The sequence below is a fragment of the Amia ocellicauda genome, chromosome 1 (assembly GCF_036373705.1).
Source record: "Amia ocellicauda isolate fAmiCal2 chromosome 1, fAmiCal2.hap1, whole genome shotgun sequence".
Classification (NCBI taxonomy): Eukaryota; Metazoa; Chordata; class Actinopteri; order Amiiformes; family Amiidae; genus Amia; species Amia ocellicauda.
In genome coordinates, this window is record NC_089850.1 from 53,803,342 (window position 1) to 53,822,843 (window position 19,502).

Sequence of the window (19,502 nt, forward strand, 5' to 3'; positions counted from 1 at the left end):
GTCTACTTCCAATGAAACAATTACTTATACAGTTATTTGAATTAAACTGAGTGCTTCACATTCATGCAAGAGTTAGTGAAAACAATGCGTGTAGCTGTGCAAAGTGTAGATGTGCAAATGCGAATATATAATTATTTTAAGTTTAAAGTGTTTCAGAAGATGGAATATACCAAATACAATGACAAATTGCATTTAGACTAATTTTAACTATTTCATATATTGTAGACTTTCAAAGAAAAATAGTTTATTCATCATATAAAAACCTGAGAAATACAAATTTCATTTTTTTGTGAAAGATGGCTCCATTACCATGGAAACAAAATCACCACAAGGGCATTGATTGGTTAATTTCAGTCACATGATGAGGTACATCCTGATATTTTGGTCAAGAAGGGCCCCAAAAGGACCCAAAATGGTTGGACCAACCTAAAGGCCAGCATCAAAATCGGTCAATCATTTTTTGGAAATAACACCTTTAAAAAATAGTGCAAATCACAAAGACACAAAATATATTAAAATCATTGTGTAAAATGCTCCAGAAGTCATGAAATGCATATTTGGTGTCCAGCACATGCCTGATTAAAACCTTGTCACAGCAATTTTTTGCATAATCAGACCTTAATGAGGCCACAATATTTAAATGTATCCACAACACGCATATTCTCCTCACTAATTATTTAACTTAGTTTGAAAAGTGCATATTCTCCTCCCTAATTATTTAAATCAGTTTAAAAAACACATATTCTCCCCCTAATTATTGAAACTCCACCTTATTACCTTTATAAGGCTCTCATTAAATACATTATTGTATCATCAGCCAATCAGAGGGCTTCTCAGGAACCTCATATTCGAATATATTTTAATACATCCATATTAATTCATGCAAATTAACCAAAGGACCCTGGAATTGTCTAAGGACACCTTCTCCTGTTTGAAAACTGTTAGCATTCAGAACAACAAAACATATCTAAACACAGTCTGGTTTAATACATATTTATTTAACAAATATACAGTGAATTATTAGAGCATTTTATGTCATTGGAAAAATTTGTTCAATCAGGCACTTTTGCAGCCAAAGGTATATAAGTAAGTGCCAAAAGTTTCTTCCCCATGCCTTGGAAGGGAGGTATGTATGTCTTATGGGTTACGCCACAATATCTATTGCTAAAATGTATATGCTTATATTTTTGTGCGTTTCCTCTTAGTGAGAATTTGAAATATCTGCAACATCCAAAGCTTTATTTGATAAATGAGACTCTTGGTGTAATCAATTAAAATTTTAGTACAAGTAATGGAAATTTCATGTTCACATCTATTTCTCACCAGAGTTGTGAAATCCTTCTGTAATGTGAGTCAGTGAACTGGAAACCAGTTACTTTCCATTTCAAGGTAAGTAACTCTCAATCTATGAAAGTCAACCCATTTTGAATGATTTTAAAATGTGTATATCTGGTTAATGAAACTGGACACTTCATTTAGGCTAGAATAGTTTCCACTTCCAACTGCCCTCTAAATCTGTACTGCCCAATTCACTATGGTGGAAAGCAGCCTCTGAATGCAGCTCCAGGTGTTTGTTTGGGGTGTGGTAGTTACCAAGGTCATTAGTACTAATTTGCATAACTGTCCAATTCCAAATCACAATATGTACACATTCCTTTTGAGAGGGATAATTCATACATTTGCAGTGTTCTATTAATTTGTACTTTCAATGCTCAATTTAATAACGTTTCTTTCCCAGGAAAGCTGCAGACTCCTGTACCGAAGTGGGCTGGTCAGCATGCTGTCCCCACATAGTGAGCACTGACCACTAATTAACTGTTTTCTTTAAATAAACCTCTTCCTGCTTTACTTAGGGACTGTGTAACTAGTCATGAAATAAAGGTTGTCCAGGCAGATGTTATGACTATGCCTTGGTTTACTGCAGAGTGAATTAAAGAATAGAGCAACTGCACCCATGCCTAATAAGGCTGATTTGGGGAAGCTGCAGTCAACCAAGCATACAGGTTACACATGTTGAGCAAGGAGTCCTAACATTCACGGTGACTGGCTAGTTCCCATTAATCATAAAGGTCATCTGCATGTTTTCCCCAGAGACCAATTATCCAATTTCTACTACGTTCAAGTATTACAATCCACTATTGGACAGGGATTACCAAACAGGCCTGGGAGGACCCCCTGCCTTATTGGTTGTTCCAGCTGAGCTCTTAATTACGCTAACCATACATTGCATTGTTGCAAGTATAATCTGGAACTAAAAACCGCAGGGCTTGGGGGGCTTCAGGATGGGTTTGGGAACCCCATTCAAAATTCCCTTCCTTTATCATCATATGCAGGTTGTACTGCAAATTTTTAAATTACCCATCTTGGTGCATGTAACTACTGCATAAATATCTTGTAACACAATTAGAGTTAAAGATTGAAGTCCACATAAAAATTATCATTTAACTTTAAAACTATAGCCACACTGACCAGTTCTAGTACTGAAAATTGTGTTAATCCAAATTCAACTCATACAGTGCATGGTTATAATAACAAGTCTTTTTCAATAAATGAATGTAAATTAGGACTTTATTAATAATCAATTTAAAGAAAGATGCTTTCACAAAACTATATTTCCAGATGGAAATGGGTGAGCATTCATGATCTGAATCCAGAATTTATTCCTCCTGATAAACTTTGGATGTTGAATGTTGGTGTTTCAGGACTTTGAAACAAAAAAATAGAAATTAAAGAAAAAACTAAGCAGACTCACCATTTCATTTTGAACAATGGCACCTTCACTATAGAGTCAATGATTGGTTAGTTTCAGTCACATGATGAGGTAAATCCTGATATTTTGGTCAAGAAGGGCCCCAAAAGGACCACAAATTGGTGGACCAACCTAAAGGCCAGCATCAAAATCGGTCAATCATTTTTGGAAATAACACCTTTAAAAAAAAATTGTACAAATCGCAAAGACACCAAATATATTAAAATAATTGTGTAAAATGCTCCAGAAGTCATGAAATGCATGTTTGGTGTCCAGCACATGCCTGATCAAAACCTTGTCACAGCAATGTTTTTGCATGATCAGGCCTTAATGAGCCAATAATAATTAAATGTTTGCACAACTTGCATATTCTCCTCCCTAATTATTTAAATCAAGCTAAACTCCACCTGTTTACCTTTATAAGGCTCATTGAATACATTTTTTTTCCATCAGCCAATCAGAGGGCTTCTCAGAAATTTCTTATTCTAATATATTTCAGCCAATCAGAGGCCGGACCATAACATATTATGCAAATAAAACAGGAAAAAAAAGACCCAGAAATTAATTAAGGAATCTTTGTCCTGCTTCAAAAATGTGGACAATAAGAAGTATAGTTACATTTAATTAGGATTTATTTATAAGATTTTTAGGGAAGTATTCCCTATTTGTGTTAGTATTGAGTTAAATCTCTCATTCTACTTAAAAACATTTAATCTTCATGATTCTAACCAAAGCATCCCATACATATTTACTGTAAACACAATGAATATACTAGATACAATTAATCTGAACTTCAAAAATTGTTTTATCCTCCTGAAAACTAAAGTCTGTTTCAGTGAACAATGCAAACATTAAAACTTTTTTTCCTATATATATGTTGCAAGAGGCTGTCTTTCAATCACTGGTTCATTGGGATAATGCTAGGAACAATGTACATTTGAACTAGATTCTCTGTGATGTGTATGTACTTATAGCTTCTTTAACTGTAAGACTACAGAGAAGAAAGGAATCTTTGGCCTAAATAAGTAAGTAAAAAGCACCCTGTGAACTGATGGTCAATAATTCTAAACCTGAGGCAAAATCATCTGGATAAACACTAAAGAGTAGTGACAGAAGCAAAAGAGACAAAGTTCTTTTTCAGATTTTTAATAGACCTGATAAAATCCATATTGTCCATACATAACAGCACTGCCTTTAGCAGAGTAGGTACCATAGACATGACATGGTCCAGGGTGATGAGGTGATGAAAGGATGAACAGTGTGGAGGCTGTGCATTGGGACCAGCTGTCTCTGTGCGAGTGTGAAGGGCTGGAAAGGTGGTGCCCCCCTGTGGCCGGCACAGCACACTGCATGAGGAGAGAGAGAGAGAGAGAGAGAGAGAGAGAGAGAGAGAGAGAGAGAGAGAGAGAGAAGAGGGACAGGAACAGACTCCCTGTACATCTTTCAGAGGGGAAGTCAGAGAGAGGCACTGGAATTCGTGCAAACGTAGTACAGAGCTACAACAAAACAATACCAAAATAATGCAAATAAATACTTCTGGTAATGCATCATGGCCATTTACAGCTTAAATAAGGAAGATTACACACATTTTGATTCTGACCATTCCACAACACTTTCACAATCCTTAAACACTTTAATTTGTCTACCTTTAATGAACTGGAAATGCACAAATTGTTCTGAACCTTTTTAACGGACTGAGTTTAAAGGCTTGTGAGTGTCAGACCAAAACAAGAACTGTCTTCAGAGCTCACCAGCAATGTAGTTTACAAAAACTACAATTACCAAGAGCGAGCCCCTTCTTCCTGTAATCTCAAATATGCATCTGCATACGCATCCAGGCAACGAGCGGCAGGAACAAAATAGAAGGTATTTATTCATTGCTTCTTTTATAACTGGTCTATTCCGCTCTGATCGAGTTAGTGATAACTTGAGTTAGTCAAGCACATGGTTATAAATTTGTATTCTGTTCTTCTTTCTTTTTGGAGACGAATTCATCTTGAATTCACAGGTTGATGAAGAATTAAAACTAGAAATACTCATTGGCTTTTTACACACAAAAAATCGAAACAGTCAAATGTCCCCAAAGGATTGTTTGAACAGAGAAATTGCAGGCTCTGGCTCGATTAAAATATTCTTTGCGCGCCGTGTAAAACACACTTATAAATGTACATATTTAGTCATATACTGTGAAGGTTGGTTTCAGTATTTAGGGGAAGGGTGGGAGTTAAACTGAACAAGCTGGACAAAGTCCCTTTATGCCCAGATCGTCATCTGTACCGCAGTGTGCTCGGGCCGTTAGGTACCACTGCTGATAAAACACAATCGAGGGGTAGATAGAGGTTTGATATTGCACTATTATTTTGATAGTAGTCCGAATATTTTTTAACCAAACCCAAGAAGCCCATATTTATCCCTCTGTTCAAAGTCGTCAACAGAATAACAATTTTACTATATAAAAAAAAAAAAAAAGAAATATATATTTATATACATACACATCATAATTCCAGCAAGCTTTCCACAAGTTTTACAGTCAAAAATTCCCTGGAGTGTTGAATATCAAGGCACAGATTTCCAAGAGGGTCCAGCAGAGATCTCTCCCGGGTGGTGACAACACAGTCCGGTACCATTCTGTCATCGTTTGATTGGGTCTGTGAAAAGAGCCGTGCACTACCCTACTGCTGCTCAGGCTGGCAGTGATAAGATGGAGGGACTGTGCCAGTTTGGGGGACTAAGTCTCTTTGTCTTGGGATGGCAACTTGGCACGCTGACCCTTTTTCTGTGTCAGGGTGTGCTTAATGTAAAGTGTGTGTGTGTGTGTGTGTGTGCACCCTGTGGGTATTTTTTACTCTTGGCAACATTTGCAGATTGACACAGTGTTCTCCGACACGCTAATCCGTTCAGTATTCCATAGGAGCCAATCTCCATACGTCAAAAAAACAGGACAGGGTAAATGGCACATCCCTGAGGTCGTGCCTGCTTTGGTAGATGTCATCGTCCTGCTTTTCAAACACACAGGATGTTTGTTTTGTTTGTTTGTTTTTATTCTCCCCCCCAGTAAAAACAGTTGGCTTTTATAAAAAAGAAAAAGATCAAAATTGAAATTGCAGGTTTGTGAACGATACGGTAAAACACAATGGAGTCCAAGATTTGGCAACAGATCAATTTTTGTGTTTTCTGTCTATCTGCCTAAACACCATCCAGATACTTGAGTATAATTGTCATTTGGCTATATCCCAGTTTTTGTATAAGAAAAAAAGTTTAAATAATTGATCACCAACAAACTTATAAAAGAAGAAAACAATACAAGAACACTGCCACTCAAAATGGGTCCTTTTCTTGAGACAGACCGTTACCGGATCAAACAGTATTTCTCCACTGGCACCAGGACCGAGGCCTAGCTTTTAGCCACAAAGCCTGGATTGCATTTTATTCTGTGAATTTGTGTGTGTGTGTTTCTTCAGCTTCCGTAACTGATTCTCCATTTTCGATCCAGGCAAGCCGATAGAAAAGGAGCATGGATGATTACAAAAAACAAGTCTCTAGTAATTCATTGTGTAAAGATAATATTAAAAATATATATAAAAAAAAAAAGACAACCCATCCAGAATTTGGCCCTGAATCTGAGAGCAGTGTTAAGTCACCGTCAGGTATCTCCCTGCTGAAACAGAATCCCCCGCTGGGCGTGCACTGGTTGACACTGGTTCGTACTGGGCTCCCCCCACTTCCGGCTCAGTTCATGAACTGCGTGTAACCCTCGGCGCCTGTTACAATGACGTCCATCCAGATGCGCATGGCCTCCGCAGAGGGGGCCACCATGTAGTAGAGTCTGTCGTGGGTCTTCACACAGAAGGTCAGCGAGGGGTTTGGGCTCTGAAATTGAGAGAACAAAGTGTCCATTAGCCCGGGCTCAAGCCACATTCGGCCCGAGCCTGTTCCCTGGTCAGCGTTACAATTCCACAGCTCATTTAACTTGGGTGGAGAAGTTAACTGCACGTGCAAATACAGTAGCAACCCAAACGTCTTCATCAAAAAATAAAAAACGAACAGTCCTTTGTTGCCTTAGTAACATGCCACTGTAGCTATTCATTAACTGCCAAATGCTTGTGCATTTCTGAACTTCTCTGTGGATGCAATACAGAGAGAGAGCGAGAGAGAGAGAGAGAGAGAGAGCGAGGATAAGCCAAACTGAAAGACTTCAGTTCCCAACACGCATTTTGCCAGTCTGCCCCGCAAGCCTGCTTGTAAGGAAGGACACATACATCACACCAGGTACCAACCGAGCGCCAGTCCGGCACACGCAGGTGGTGCAGACTTGGCAGCGGCCTGTTCTTACTGTACACTCTGAACCACAGCAATTTAAAAATCAGGACAACACAAAAGTCACAAACAAAACAAAAACACATGCTCTTGCATTTTAAATGATATATACACTCCTTTTTTGTAATAACAATGATTCATACATTTATCTTTGACTCTCTTTGAATTCCACAGCGAAACCTAGAGCATTCTCTCCTTTCAATAACACAGTAAACAAGTCGCAAACGCCAAGAAACATCACAGCACGCAAATGCACAGTTCACTCGTCACTATGACCCCGAGCTACACTGCCGGGAATGGTGTTTTACACACACCTCTCTCCGAAACTGAGGTGGGAGCAGCTCTGAGATCTGCCAAGGGAAACAGGTTAGACAGTGAAACTACAGAGAGATGTCACAGCCACCCACAGACAACACACTGCACACGCAACACAGCTAGCTCTACAGTATCAGAGAGTCGAGTCCCCACCAACTTAACCCAAGACTACAGCCTTCAATTAATTGTTGTGCGGTATTTAGCTGAGGAGGTACTGTCATATGCATGTGTCGTATTCCAAGCTACCATCTAAAAACACGACTGACATCCAAATTCGGAACTGACGCTTTCAACTAATTGAATAATTAATGTTGACTGAAAAAAAAAGGAAAAGCACACTACATTAGCAGAGAGCATTTAATATGAAATCCAATATGCTGTTGGGGTGGGATGCTTAATATTTATATTGCTTAATTTGTCATTCAGTCAAGCACAACATCAGTAAACTTGAAACTTACAGCACAACTTGTGGATCTAGACTGGAGTGTGTGGGGGAAGTGTGTTATTTTCCCCTGTCATTCACGACTGAAACACAGTGCAGCAAGAGCACGTCACCCTTTACCCACAGGTATACCGTTAATATGCCAGGTCTGATTCAACTAGCAGTAAGCCTCAAAAACAGCACTGATTAAGTCCTGGGGAATCTCGAAACCGTGCATGTATGGCGTTTCTAACATAGAAGGGTGGCATACGGAGAGCCACAGAGATGGCAAGGAAAGCCTGGGAAGCACAAGGCCTGGTTTAGGTTTCCCCTCATCCTAAAACCTTACTGACTAGTGCTTAATCCGAGAAGGGAAGCAATGTTCTATTTCTGATCTAACCAATACATTTAAAGGCTTTTGCCCACAGATGTAGATAGATATCCATCACAGAAGATATGACACACTGGACAGGGATGGACAGAAAAACACAAGACCTAAACAAGATCACAGTTTCAAAGCAATGCCAGCACATCACGTGTCCAAAATGGCCCAGAAAAAACGTCTTAAACGGGTTATAAATGGAGAGGAACACGAACTACAGAAAACACTATTCTGTGATTGTATTTCCTCCACGCAACGCTGGCTTTAAAATCTTTCCGTTTCTCCTCAATGGAAGAATCAGAACGTTTCTCCGGCGGACTGACTTATTGAGTGCGGCTTAGCATTGCTTTGTTATGTGCGGTCTTTCAGACAACGTGATACATACATTGGCCAAATTCAGGTTGAAAAATCCTTTCTGTGAAGCCAGGCAGTCAAGGTAATGAATGAATGAAGAGAGGAAAAAAACAAAAGAGATAAAGAATGATAGAAAGAAAGACACATAAATGAAAGCCATTATAAAAGGTAGTGATAAATTAAAAGCAGCACGGTAACAAAATAATGGTAATATGAAATAAAATATGCTTAACAAATTATGAACACAATTATGATAACAGTAATAAAATGTAAATACAGATTTCTAAAATGATTTGGAGAGTGGGCTGAATGACAATATTATACTTTCTGCATCATAACAGAAAACAGGAGACACTTCTTCACACAGAGAGTTGTCACAATCTGAACAAACTCCCCAGCGATGTGGCTGAAGCTGAAAATTTGGGAACATTTAAAAATAGACTGGATAGGATCCTTGGATCACTTAGTTACTAATGGACACCAAACGAGCATGATGGGTCAAATGGCCTCCTCTCGATTGTAAACTTTCGTATGTTCTTATAACTGTGAGAGAAGATTTAGGAATGCTTGGTTTTTAGGGACTAGTCATGTCCCGGATATATACATACTGGACATGAGATTTCTGACAATGCTGAACTGTAAATGCTCAAGTCTGATTGACAGGACCAGCCCAGCTTAAGCACAGGCCAAAAGGACACATTGATAAGACATACCTTAGTTGCACTGCGGAGGTGATCATAGTAAACTTCCTCAATGGCTTGGAAGTAGATGACGCCTTTCAGTTTGGTCTCATGTTTGTCTGGAGGGAGAGAGAAACACAGTCACTGTTAGGTCTACACTTCAAGGGCCAGGATAAATCAAATGACCAACAAACTACTAATATTAATCTCTATATGAGCTAAAATAAACCACGAATGAAGCAAAGACATACCTCCCACTCAAGACCTATCAATAAGCACCAGGCAGAAGGACTTCAAAGACCCGTCTCAACCTTACCTACGTAATAGGAGAATGTCCTCTTGAGGCGGTCGAAGACGAACCAGCGCTTCTTCCAGGACTTGATCTTGCCGCCCATCTTGACCAGGTACCCCTTGCACATCTTCTCGGTGAGGATGACCTGGTAGCAGGTGTCCACGCTGTGCCCCGAAGACTCTATGTGTGTGCGCAGGTCGAACTCCTCCTTGCGGATGGGCAGGTAGCGAGTCATGGGCCGGGCCTGAGCAGGGCAAGAGGTAACGGTGACGATTCGGGACAAACACCATGATATGGACTTCCTGAGATCTGGGAACACAGCTCTTGGCTTGGTGGCCAAGTCTTGCTACCAATCTTCCCTGGAATATTTCACATTATTGTCAGATCTTTTTTTTTTTTTTAATTAAATAATTTCCTGCTGGAAATAATCAATTAAAAACCTACCACATTTTAGGCTTGAACAGACTCCAAAACGTCAAGTTAGGCCCATGCAGTTCTAAAAGTGATTTAGGTCGCGTAGAAAAGCAACACGGAATTTACTGGGCACTGTAGCCACGCCTACTGACCTGAGAGAGGTTCTTCTCCCTCATCTTCACCTCCCTCTCCACCAGCTGCTGGCGATGCACTGTCTCGTCCTGTAGCCTCTTCTCAGCCTCCTCCCGCCGCCGCCGCTCCTCCTCCAGCATCTGCCTGCGTGCGACAGTCTCCCTCTCCTACACAGACAGAGAGAGAGAGAGGGGGGCGACAGTGAATCACAGCCCTTCTAATTTAGATCCCAATCCCTGAGACACCAGGAACCCCAACCCTCCAGCCTCCCCCTCAGCACACCCAAGCTGCCCAGGCAACTCACCCTGCTCTCAATGAGCCTGGCTTTCTCCAGCTGAGCTTCCTTCAACATCTTCTCCATCTCCTCAATCTTCAAGGCATCCATCCCACTGGCACTGTGGGGAAACGACAGAGAGAGAGGATGAGAACCGAGCTCCTTCGTTTAGCACAACCTTGCAACACCTTGGACGATGCTGCAAGAAAACGGCCTGTAAATAGCCTGTCACACAGATCTACAGCTGCAACAGAGATTAGATTCCCCTGCCTCTAAACACTATTTACTCCTGGAATTGATCTTTTACTGCCATATTAAGGCCTACCTATTGCAACATTTAAAAGTTATTTAAATTTTATTTCTCCATGTCTTACACAGTTAAGATTCAGAATTGTGCATAAGGCTATGTCTGAACTACATGTCCCTACACTCACTGAAGCCTCTCTATGCACATCATAAACTCACTCAGAAGTCATTCTTCCCACTAGTGGCTTTCGCATGCTATTCTGAGCTGCGCGTGTCCTCCTTGCAGCAGCTCCAGTGTGTGCTGAACAGACTGGTGACGGCCGTGACTGCGGTCATGTTGCCTCTCTGTTCAACTCAACGCTGACTTTTTCGTGGCATGCGAATCCCGCTGCGACACAAGTGCTTTTCCTCTAGCCATTCATTATTCAGCCTCGCTGTACTCATCTCAGACCAGATGTCGAAACTGAATTAGAAATGAAAACCAGTGCCGCTGTCCTCATGTTTACTTCCTCTTTACATCATTCGCTCTTATCTCCTCTTTGCCCCTCGCCCAAACAGATGGGTGGCTCTTCACACCATAAAAAAAGCCAGAGCCTCGACAGCTTGGAGACCATGACGCCACTTTCTGTACGTCGCTGTTTGTTTAGACAAGGAGAGCGTCAGGTTTCTTATCTCTCTGTGCTTCAATGCGTCAATGCAAACACCTAACCCCTCCCTGCACTTTCCATCTACAACATGCACAACTCTGTTATCGTAACTAGCACACAAGCATGCCCGTTCCTCATCTCTCATTCCCTCTCTGTCTCTCTCAAAGCATAGCTTTCAAACAGACACTGAGGACAAAATGAACCCTGGGTAACAATCAGCACTATTCTTTGTTTCTCTCTGAATAATAGTTTACGTCCACCCATTCTATGACATTTGTGATAAGTACAACTCCATTTCTGAGTCTGGGATGAATACTAAATATCCATAATACTTGGACTTGCTAAACAGTCAGTTAAAATTGAACAGCGATATTTTAATATGCCCAGTTCTTTGTGATGAAGATTTCATTGAATAAAACATTTATCTTGTTCTCCAGAAAAATTATGTGCTTTTTTTCCACCAAAGAGAGGTGTGATGTGGTTTCTGATGGGATTAACGTGCGATCTGAGTTCTCCCGTGGAAGCACAAGTCTTTTCCTATTTGCTTATTTCTCCTGTGAGTAATCGTACTCTAGAGTTAACAGATATTTTATTATTTAGGCCGTTGCAGATAGGAAACACTCTCTGTGGCCTAATTATTGCAATACATTCTGTGGCTAAATTACAGCCGTATCCAGCCTCCAGCACGACAATTAACCAAACCAAAATCCTCACAAATACAGGGAAAAGAGTGAAGACATCCTGTGCACTTCGCAAATTAAAGACACAGCCCTCTGGAATTTCCAACAGAAAGAGCAAGCGGGCAGACACTAAACTATAGAGCTCTCTGATTACCAGCAATTCAAGGATATTACCCTGCAAAACTGTTCACAATTACAAACTGACCAACCACAGACTATAGACCTTGCTGGCTCTTTGGTGCACAGCTGACCACACAATTAATAAAACAATAAAATAGCCTGAAGTTTGATCTTAACAGATTAAACATTATGGTCATATTCAAATCAGAATACCCTGCATGTACAAAGTACTCACTTCCAATACCTTCAACAAATCTCAGCAGAAAGACACAAACAGTGGGCAAAGATATCCCAGGTCCCAGATACCATAGGAACCGATTACAGCCTGTACTGTTCGTCACCTCACATCTGCAGAGGAATAGCTAATGCAGTAGGACAATTTGCCATTGTAAATTAAAAAAGCACAGCTGTGAAACAACCCTGTGTTGCCTCATTTGATTAAATCATAATTTGTCTACCAGTTAACTTGGACAAAAACATCAGTGAAATAAATAAGTAATCATCATTGTCACCCACATTATAGAACACAATCTGAGCTGGTTAGTTTGATATTAATATATAAACAATCAAAATCTGCTTGCATGTGGTGTGTTGCATTACTGCACCATAGACAGATGGCATAGATTTCAGAAACTATTGACTCCCTGTTTTGGAGATGTTAACTTTACTCCCAAATCCCAGACACGCCAGCAATCCACAACCCATCCAAAAAAAACATCTGAGCTTTCAGACACACACCCACATACATTGAACACCTCACGCACTTACACAAATTCCCACAAGTGCATTCAGGAATATGCTGCGTCTACTTTGTTATGCACCAAAATCCAGGCACTTTTCCCAATTAAAGGGAATGTTTCTAGAGACACATGCTGAGCAAACTCACTCACCTGGCAGCTACAATCCAGTCTGCACTAACTGACAAAACCATGTCATAAAAATCAAGCTTGGCTATAATAAGTGCTGGTCCCACCCTCTATGTTAGCTCACGGAGTGGTAAATTGGGAAAACAGGAATGAAATGCTTGGCAGAATAAAGAAGAGTTGCTTTGATTTCTGATTTCTCCTCCTTCCCTCTCCCTCTCCCCCACCCTCCTGCTCCCTCAGTTGTTCACTGTAATTTGCAGGTGGTGGAGGCATCCAAGGGATGGGATGGACTTAGTGATTAGAGAGTGACAGTCACCCAGACTGTGGTTTACAGTTTTGACAGAAGACCCGGACAATAATAGACAAGTCATTAGAGAAGATTAAGTGAATTATTTCGGGCTCCTCTTTGATCTGCTGAGAGTGTGGTGGGCAGGATGGGAGAATGCGGGAGTACAAGCTCTTCTCAACAGGAAAGCCCAGCTGTTCGTGTGTGGCACGTTTGGCAAGTAGGGCTGTTTGAATGGTATAGAGGAGTGTTCTTTGTAGTCTGTGCTAATGCAATTGACTGTTTGTGTGTTATGTGTTATTTTTGTATATGATTTTGTTGAGTATGTGTCTGTGTAAAAAACTGAATCAGTGTTTGAGGCTTTGATGCCAACAGGATTTTAAATACTACTTAGTTACAAATCTCCAACCATTTCTCGGATCAGAGCGATAACACCCATAGCAAACTGATTGGAGGATAATGGGAGACTAAATCCTGACAGCACAACTACACTCGACTACAGAAGAAAAATGGTTGATAATTGGATGTTACAATCCTTTATTTACCCCAAAAGATTCTCACTCTCCCAACTCAAAATGAACAACAACTAAATAAACCTCCCACTACAAGCGCTAGGGCACAGACCTGGACATGTTGTCTGGGGAGCAGGCGGAGTTGTTGCCTGTGGAGACGCTGGTGTCCATGCTGTCGGAGCTCTCCAGGCTCAGCGTGTCGTAGGGCCTCTCTCCCGCTGACGGGGGCTGGTGGTGCAGGATGGAATGATGCACCAGGGGCGGGGGGCCGGCCGAGGGGAAAGGGGCATTGAGCTGCGTTTGGGAGCCGTGCAGTGCATCCCACTGGCACTGCGCCTCCACTGCAGCCTTCTGCTTCAGCTCTGCCAGGCGCCGCCGCTGCTCCTCAATCACCTGCTGGCCTGAGGGAGGTAGAGAGAGCGAGAGGAGCAAAGCGGGCATCAGGACCAACCACACACACAGAAAGTGCACATCCGCACCTGCAACACACACAATGACTCGCACGCAGACAACAGCTGCTATTAAGCTCTATTAGCGGCACATTAACCATGTCAAACTGTGCATTAATCCACACTGAGGTGACAGGCGTCACCGCACAGCACACACTAAGCTAAATATTAACACTAACACAAACGCATGCAGCAAACAGTAACCCCAATGCTGTGTCCGCATGGACGAAATGGAATCAATCCATCTAAACACACTCACACAGACATGCCCAAAAAAACACCGCCACTCATGTATGTGTGTATCTCGTGGGTCAGCGAGCGCACTGACCCAAGCAACGCAAATGTCCAGTCAAACCAATTGCAAGTAGACCATCACCAAAGCCCTCAGAATACCAAGATGTAAAAAGTTAAAAACAATTGTATCGTAAGAAATGAAAACAAGCAGGAAACTATTTAATTGACTGTATGCTCATTTCATTTCGCTGTCACCCTGCAGTCCCATGCTGCTACTGAAAATGTTGGCACAGCACAACAGATCTATGCATGACAGTGAGGAAGGATGGTCACATAAGAGGAACACGTGCAAAGTCCCTTTCGGGCAAGTGATGTCTTTAACAGCGTAAAGTATTTCACTTGGAAAGGCTGGTCAAAAGAGAGGAGGATACCAACAACAACCCACTCCCAGGCTCTGGGTCTACCTGTGGGGGTGTCGCCGGTTTGGGGTGGCTCTGGGACAGTGGGCAGAGGCTCTGTGATACAGAGGAGGATGGCAGAGGAGGAACAGGCACGGACAGACAGACAGACAGACGGACAGAAAAACAACAGAACAGTTACATTGAAAGAAAGGCTGTAAGGAGGGACACTGACTAGGGCATATTGAAGAGAGATTGGTGGTTTGAAATTACAGGCATTATGGAAGTGTGGTTTCATCTGTGAGCTCAATAGATGGCACAGAATAAGAATATTGAAATAATCATAAAACTATTCCCATTTCAGCAGAGAGGTTTCCTTATAATTTATTCAACATACATCAACTTCCCCTGCCCTTTTCTTCGTGTTACATCTAATTCTGCACCCTTGATTTAAACCAAGATGTATGCAAAAATGTATGCTTTTTATGTAGATTCCTCAGATGTGAGATAAAGCCCATCAGACTCCCCAGTTGCAGCCCTCAACCCAATGAGTAGCTCAGAGCCCAGGGTTACCTTTCTGTTGCAGGGCCAGCTGTCTCTTGGTCTCTATGTCCTGCAGTGTGGCAGCTAGGTTCCTGGGAAGGCTGCCAGTATTGTTAGGAAGCAGCAGGGAACTCTGTTGGGGCGGGAGAAGACCACGGACACAGCGTGAAACACAGAGGAGGATACTGTTCAAACCAGGTGGAAACACAAGGTGTTCCTGGAGAAGAGAGGGTGAAGATCAGCCACAATGTCCTGTACCTTGGTGGGTGTGTTACGTCCCAGCGTGGCTGCGCTGTACTGCGGGGAGGAGCCATGGCCTGCCTTCGGGCGTGGAGCGTTCTGTCCACCATCACTGTCTAGCTTTGAGCGATAAACCTGGGGGTGACAGCACAGAGGTCAGAGGTCGTCCTGGCACTGGACAACTGGGGAACAGGCCCTTGGACTCGTCTGGAGATGTTCAGGACAAGAGCATTCTCAGGTCAATAGCATGATTTGGTCTGAGAACCACAGACTCGACTGGGCTTTCGTCAGAGCCCTTTGCTGGATGTAATCAGTCTCAGATTTCAAATTCCCAGATGTCTACCGACTATAAAGTATATTCATTCGAGTGTAATGTTTTTCTACTGATCAAGTGACGTCAGAGCTGATGTTAAGAAACACTGAGTGAGTGCTTTACAGAGCCCAAGACAGTTCTTCATTGTGAATTACCACCAAGCCCATCAGTCTACATCTATACACGCACGCGGCCCAAACATGGCAGATAAACAGACATGAAAACAAGTCACCACAAGGGGGCCATCTCTTAATAGATCTCATCCTGGAAGCTTTCACAAGAAAACCTCCAACCATTCCAACTGCCATAGAATTCAATGGGCTCGACTAATCAACTAAATTAACACAGACTCGGACAGAAAGGAAACGATATTTGTTTCAGCAATCTGAAACTGCCGATACTTTATAATTACTGGGAAAACTGAGAAAATCACAATGAATGGACGGCATGGGAGTGATGTGAAACTGCCAATGTGCAACGCTGTTTTAACTGTTCAGAAGGCCCCAAACATGGACCCAACCTGCAGGAAGGATGCAGAGGGAGAAATACACTTATTCAGAGGAAATCAGACCAAGAAAGAAACAGAGATAGAGTGAGAGAGGAGAAATGAAACAGATCACCCTTTAGAGTTTACCTGCACTGGCCTGCGAGCTGAGAAAGACTTAGCTGGAAGAGGAGGAGGGCAGAGTTGGTTAGCTGAGAGAGGAGCGGCCTCCCCAGCGGCCATGACCTCTTGGTACCACCGCTCTAAATCCAGAGCAGGGATCTGCGGCCTACTCCAGTCAGGCCGGGACTGCCGCCACACGAGAGACAGCGGCCAAGGAGAGATGGAGAGACAGGGAGGGACAAGCAAAGGGAGATAGAGAGAACACAAGATAGGGACAGAGACAGAAAGACCAGAAGAGGAAGAGAAGGGCAGAAGGTGTTGACGACACAGAGGAAGAGAGAATGAGAGAGAGAGAGAGAAATTGTGTTAATGAAGAAATTAAACCACAAATAATATCCACTTGGAAAAATGAAAAATGATTTGTAATGCACATGTGGTCGGCTTTTCTATTTGAAAGGCGGTAGAGGAATCAACATATCTAAAACTGTCTCAGATGCACTAAAAAACTTGACTTGCTGAGAGAGATTATGAATAACTCCCTGGATAACTTGATGTTCCGACATGTTTTCTGTTTACATCATGGCGAGCAATGACTGACTGTATTGTACTGTTATCTAATCACAATTGGACCTGCTCTGTGCTCAATACATCCATGTCTTTACACACATCGTTGATAACTGAGGAACAGGGACAACAAAAGATGTCTATTGTCAATTGTTTGTTTTTCTGCAGATACACGCAACAGCACTTAAACTTCGTTAAACTGGTTAAGTTAATCAGCTTTAATACAAACCAAGTAAGATGGTTACACTTCGAAAACACATGATGCAGAACCGAAGACTACGTTCAGCGTTAGACATTCAATTAAACGTATATTTTCACTGATGCATTGCCACAGAGCAGGGATTCACAAAGCACTGCATGCCATAGTGTTACTGAGCAGTTATTTTTGTAAAGTACCCCCTAGCAGTCTTATACCCCTGTTTCCACTGGCCATGTTGAGGTCGGGCTGTAACCGTGCACCTAAACTTCCATTCATTGTCGTGGGGTACAGCAGCTCTAGGAAGTGACTGTGAGACACGAAAGGTCAAAACGTAGTCTGGGACACTCGACACTCAGGATTTAGTGTTTTAAACTGGAGGCTGAATTACCTCTAACATTAAAGCGCAATAAACTTCAAGCTGAAATGTTTTTACGATATCTAATACAGTCTTATAGGATAAATTATACCAGATATTGAACCAATATATAAAAACAAATCACATCACTTAAAAATATGATTGTTAGAAAATTAAGTGTTCATTTTGAGGTATCTTTTTCCGTTTCATCTAGTTTATATTGTTTACCAGCACATCGTAAATAACCGTGTTACTTCTCCCTGTATCATGATCCGATTAACACTGCCAATATAGCTTAATTTAAAGAATCCAGATATTCTCCCTTATTATTTATCTCTGGGAGAATTAACTGCGTTGCATTATTAAATACATTGCACAAGGTTTTAAATATGTTCTGTGTAGCCACTACACATCTATATCATGAAATATATTTGTATTTGTATTTTTGCAGTTGGTAAAGCATCTATACTTGAATTACCATTAATGTATAGTATAGGACTTACAAATATGATTAAAATATACGCTTCTTCATACGACTGATCACATTAAAACTAGCCTCCGTTTTAAACATTTTAATAGTTTTAAGATTTAGTTTTACGTCAGGATTTTCAAGATCTTTTCTAACACTCTTAAATGTCTTTCTGCTCTAAGCTATTGATCCTGTGTGGCACTTTTCCACAGTAGATTAATAACTGCTCCAGAGGTGCAGCTGAGCCCTAGTGGAAACGCCCAGGACTTGAATGGCCACGCTGAGGTGTACCTAAATGTGGTTAGTGAAAACGGGGCTATAGAACAAAATGAACCTAGGTGCATATTTATACGATTTACAAAGCCGTGTGAATCCCGCCCTCATTGTACTTAAGTGGGAGGCACAGTGCCATATGAAGGAAGGTTCGTAGACACAGAACATACTTGGGATCCTCTCAGAAATGGGAGGGGCAAGGGGAGGGGACACACCTCAGCAGACAGAGAGAGGGAGGAGCCGTGAGAGGGGTTGCAAGAGAAGGCGGAGTCTGACAGAGCAGACTGGAATGGCGGGACGGGAGAGGTGGGGGAGGGCTCAACCTTCGGCATTCCAAAGATCTCTTTTAATTGGCTGACAGTGACGTACTCCTTCCCACGGGCACAAGTGAGGCAGGAAGCAATGGGAAAGAAAGCAGGGAGAGAGAGAGAGAGAGAGAGAGAGAGAGAACAAGATCAATGTTAACAGGAGGAAATTAGTGTCTGCAAAGTAAGCTGATTAAATAATGTTAAGAACAAATTTGATGGATTGTGGTCATTAAAAAAAGAAATTGGAGAGCTCTCAACTTTTTGTTGAGTAGGGTTTTACGAAATTAAGGAAGAAACAAAGACACATGTTCCCAGCATGGTACCTTTGTACCAAAACTCTTGACAGATGTTGACCGAGGTGTAATATAAAATGATTTTGAATAAATCAGAATGAATCCGCCTTGGACACACAACTCTTCACGTGTCAGTACAGAATAATAATACTTTGAAATACTCTGACTGTTACAGCAGTGTGCCGATGCAACTGTTACAAGTATGGGAAAAAAATTGTTACATTTGTTAATATTTCCTAAGCAGGCAGGCATGAGTTAGTGTAGCTGGAGGCTGGGCAAAGAGGGAGTAAGTAGATGTTCAACAGAGAGAGACAGAAAGTGCGAGAGAGAGAGAGAGAGAGAGCGAGAGATAGAGAGATGGGGGGCGGGGAGGTACCTCGCGGGCAGCTGGAGGTACGGCAAGCGAGAGGCAGTGCGGTGAAGCGGCGAGCTGGGCATCATGGCAACCACTCCCGTACATCTTATACACGTCAGAGAGCTTCATGTATTCCTGAGCACCCAGCCCGGGCCGTGCAGAGGATGAGAGGCAATCAGTTTGTTCGTTTTCACCCCTCACACCCACACCCACAC

The 19,502-nt window shown here is 42.0% G+C and overlaps 1 protein-coding gene across 12 annotated transcripts in view; it reads right to left on the bottom strand.

Moving 5' to 3' along the window:
* Nucleotides 1–3,879: 3,879 nt before the first annotated feature.
* Nucleotides 3,880–19,502, bottom strand: part of LOC136753018 (pleckstrin homology-like domain family B member 1) — a 95,434-nt gene continuing 79,811 nt past the window's right edge. For 6 of the 12 annotated variants that reach the window (XM_066708796.1, XM_066708845.1, XM_066708805.1 and 3 more), the window contains 14 exons: nucleotides 19,309–19,422; nucleotides 18,547–18,702; nucleotides 16,499–16,657; nucleotides 15,570–15,686; nucleotides 15,342–15,444; nucleotides 14,835–14,885; nucleotides 13,800–14,088; nucleotides 10,361–10,451; nucleotides 10,077–10,223; nucleotides 9,535–9,754; nucleotides 9,252–9,337; nucleotides 8,570–8,599; nucleotides 7,381–7,416; nucleotides 3,880–6,619 (listed from right to left, as the gene is read on the bottom strand). In XM_066708796.1, coding sequence (XP_066564893.1) covers nucleotides 6,479–6,619; nucleotides 7,381–7,416; nucleotides 8,570–8,599; nucleotides 9,252–9,337; nucleotides 9,535–9,754; nucleotides 10,077–10,223; nucleotides 10,361–10,451; nucleotides 13,800–14,088; nucleotides 14,835–14,885; nucleotides 15,342–15,444; nucleotides 15,570–15,686; nucleotides 16,499–16,657; nucleotides 18,547–18,702; nucleotides 19,309–19,422 — 1,740 coding nt within the window. In that variant the 3' untranslated portion in view covers nucleotides 3,880–6,478. The remainder of the gene's footprint in view (nucleotides 6,620–7,380; nucleotides 7,417–8,569; nucleotides 8,600–9,251; nucleotides 9,338–9,534; nucleotides 9,755–10,076; nucleotides 10,224–10,360; nucleotides 10,452–13,799; nucleotides 14,089–14,834; nucleotides 14,886–15,341; nucleotides 15,445–15,569; nucleotides 15,687–16,498; nucleotides 16,658–18,546; nucleotides 18,703–19,308; nucleotides 19,423–19,502) is intronic. The other 6 variants (XM_066708837.1, XM_066708886.1, XM_066708815.1 and 3 more) reach the window with 5 other exon arrangements.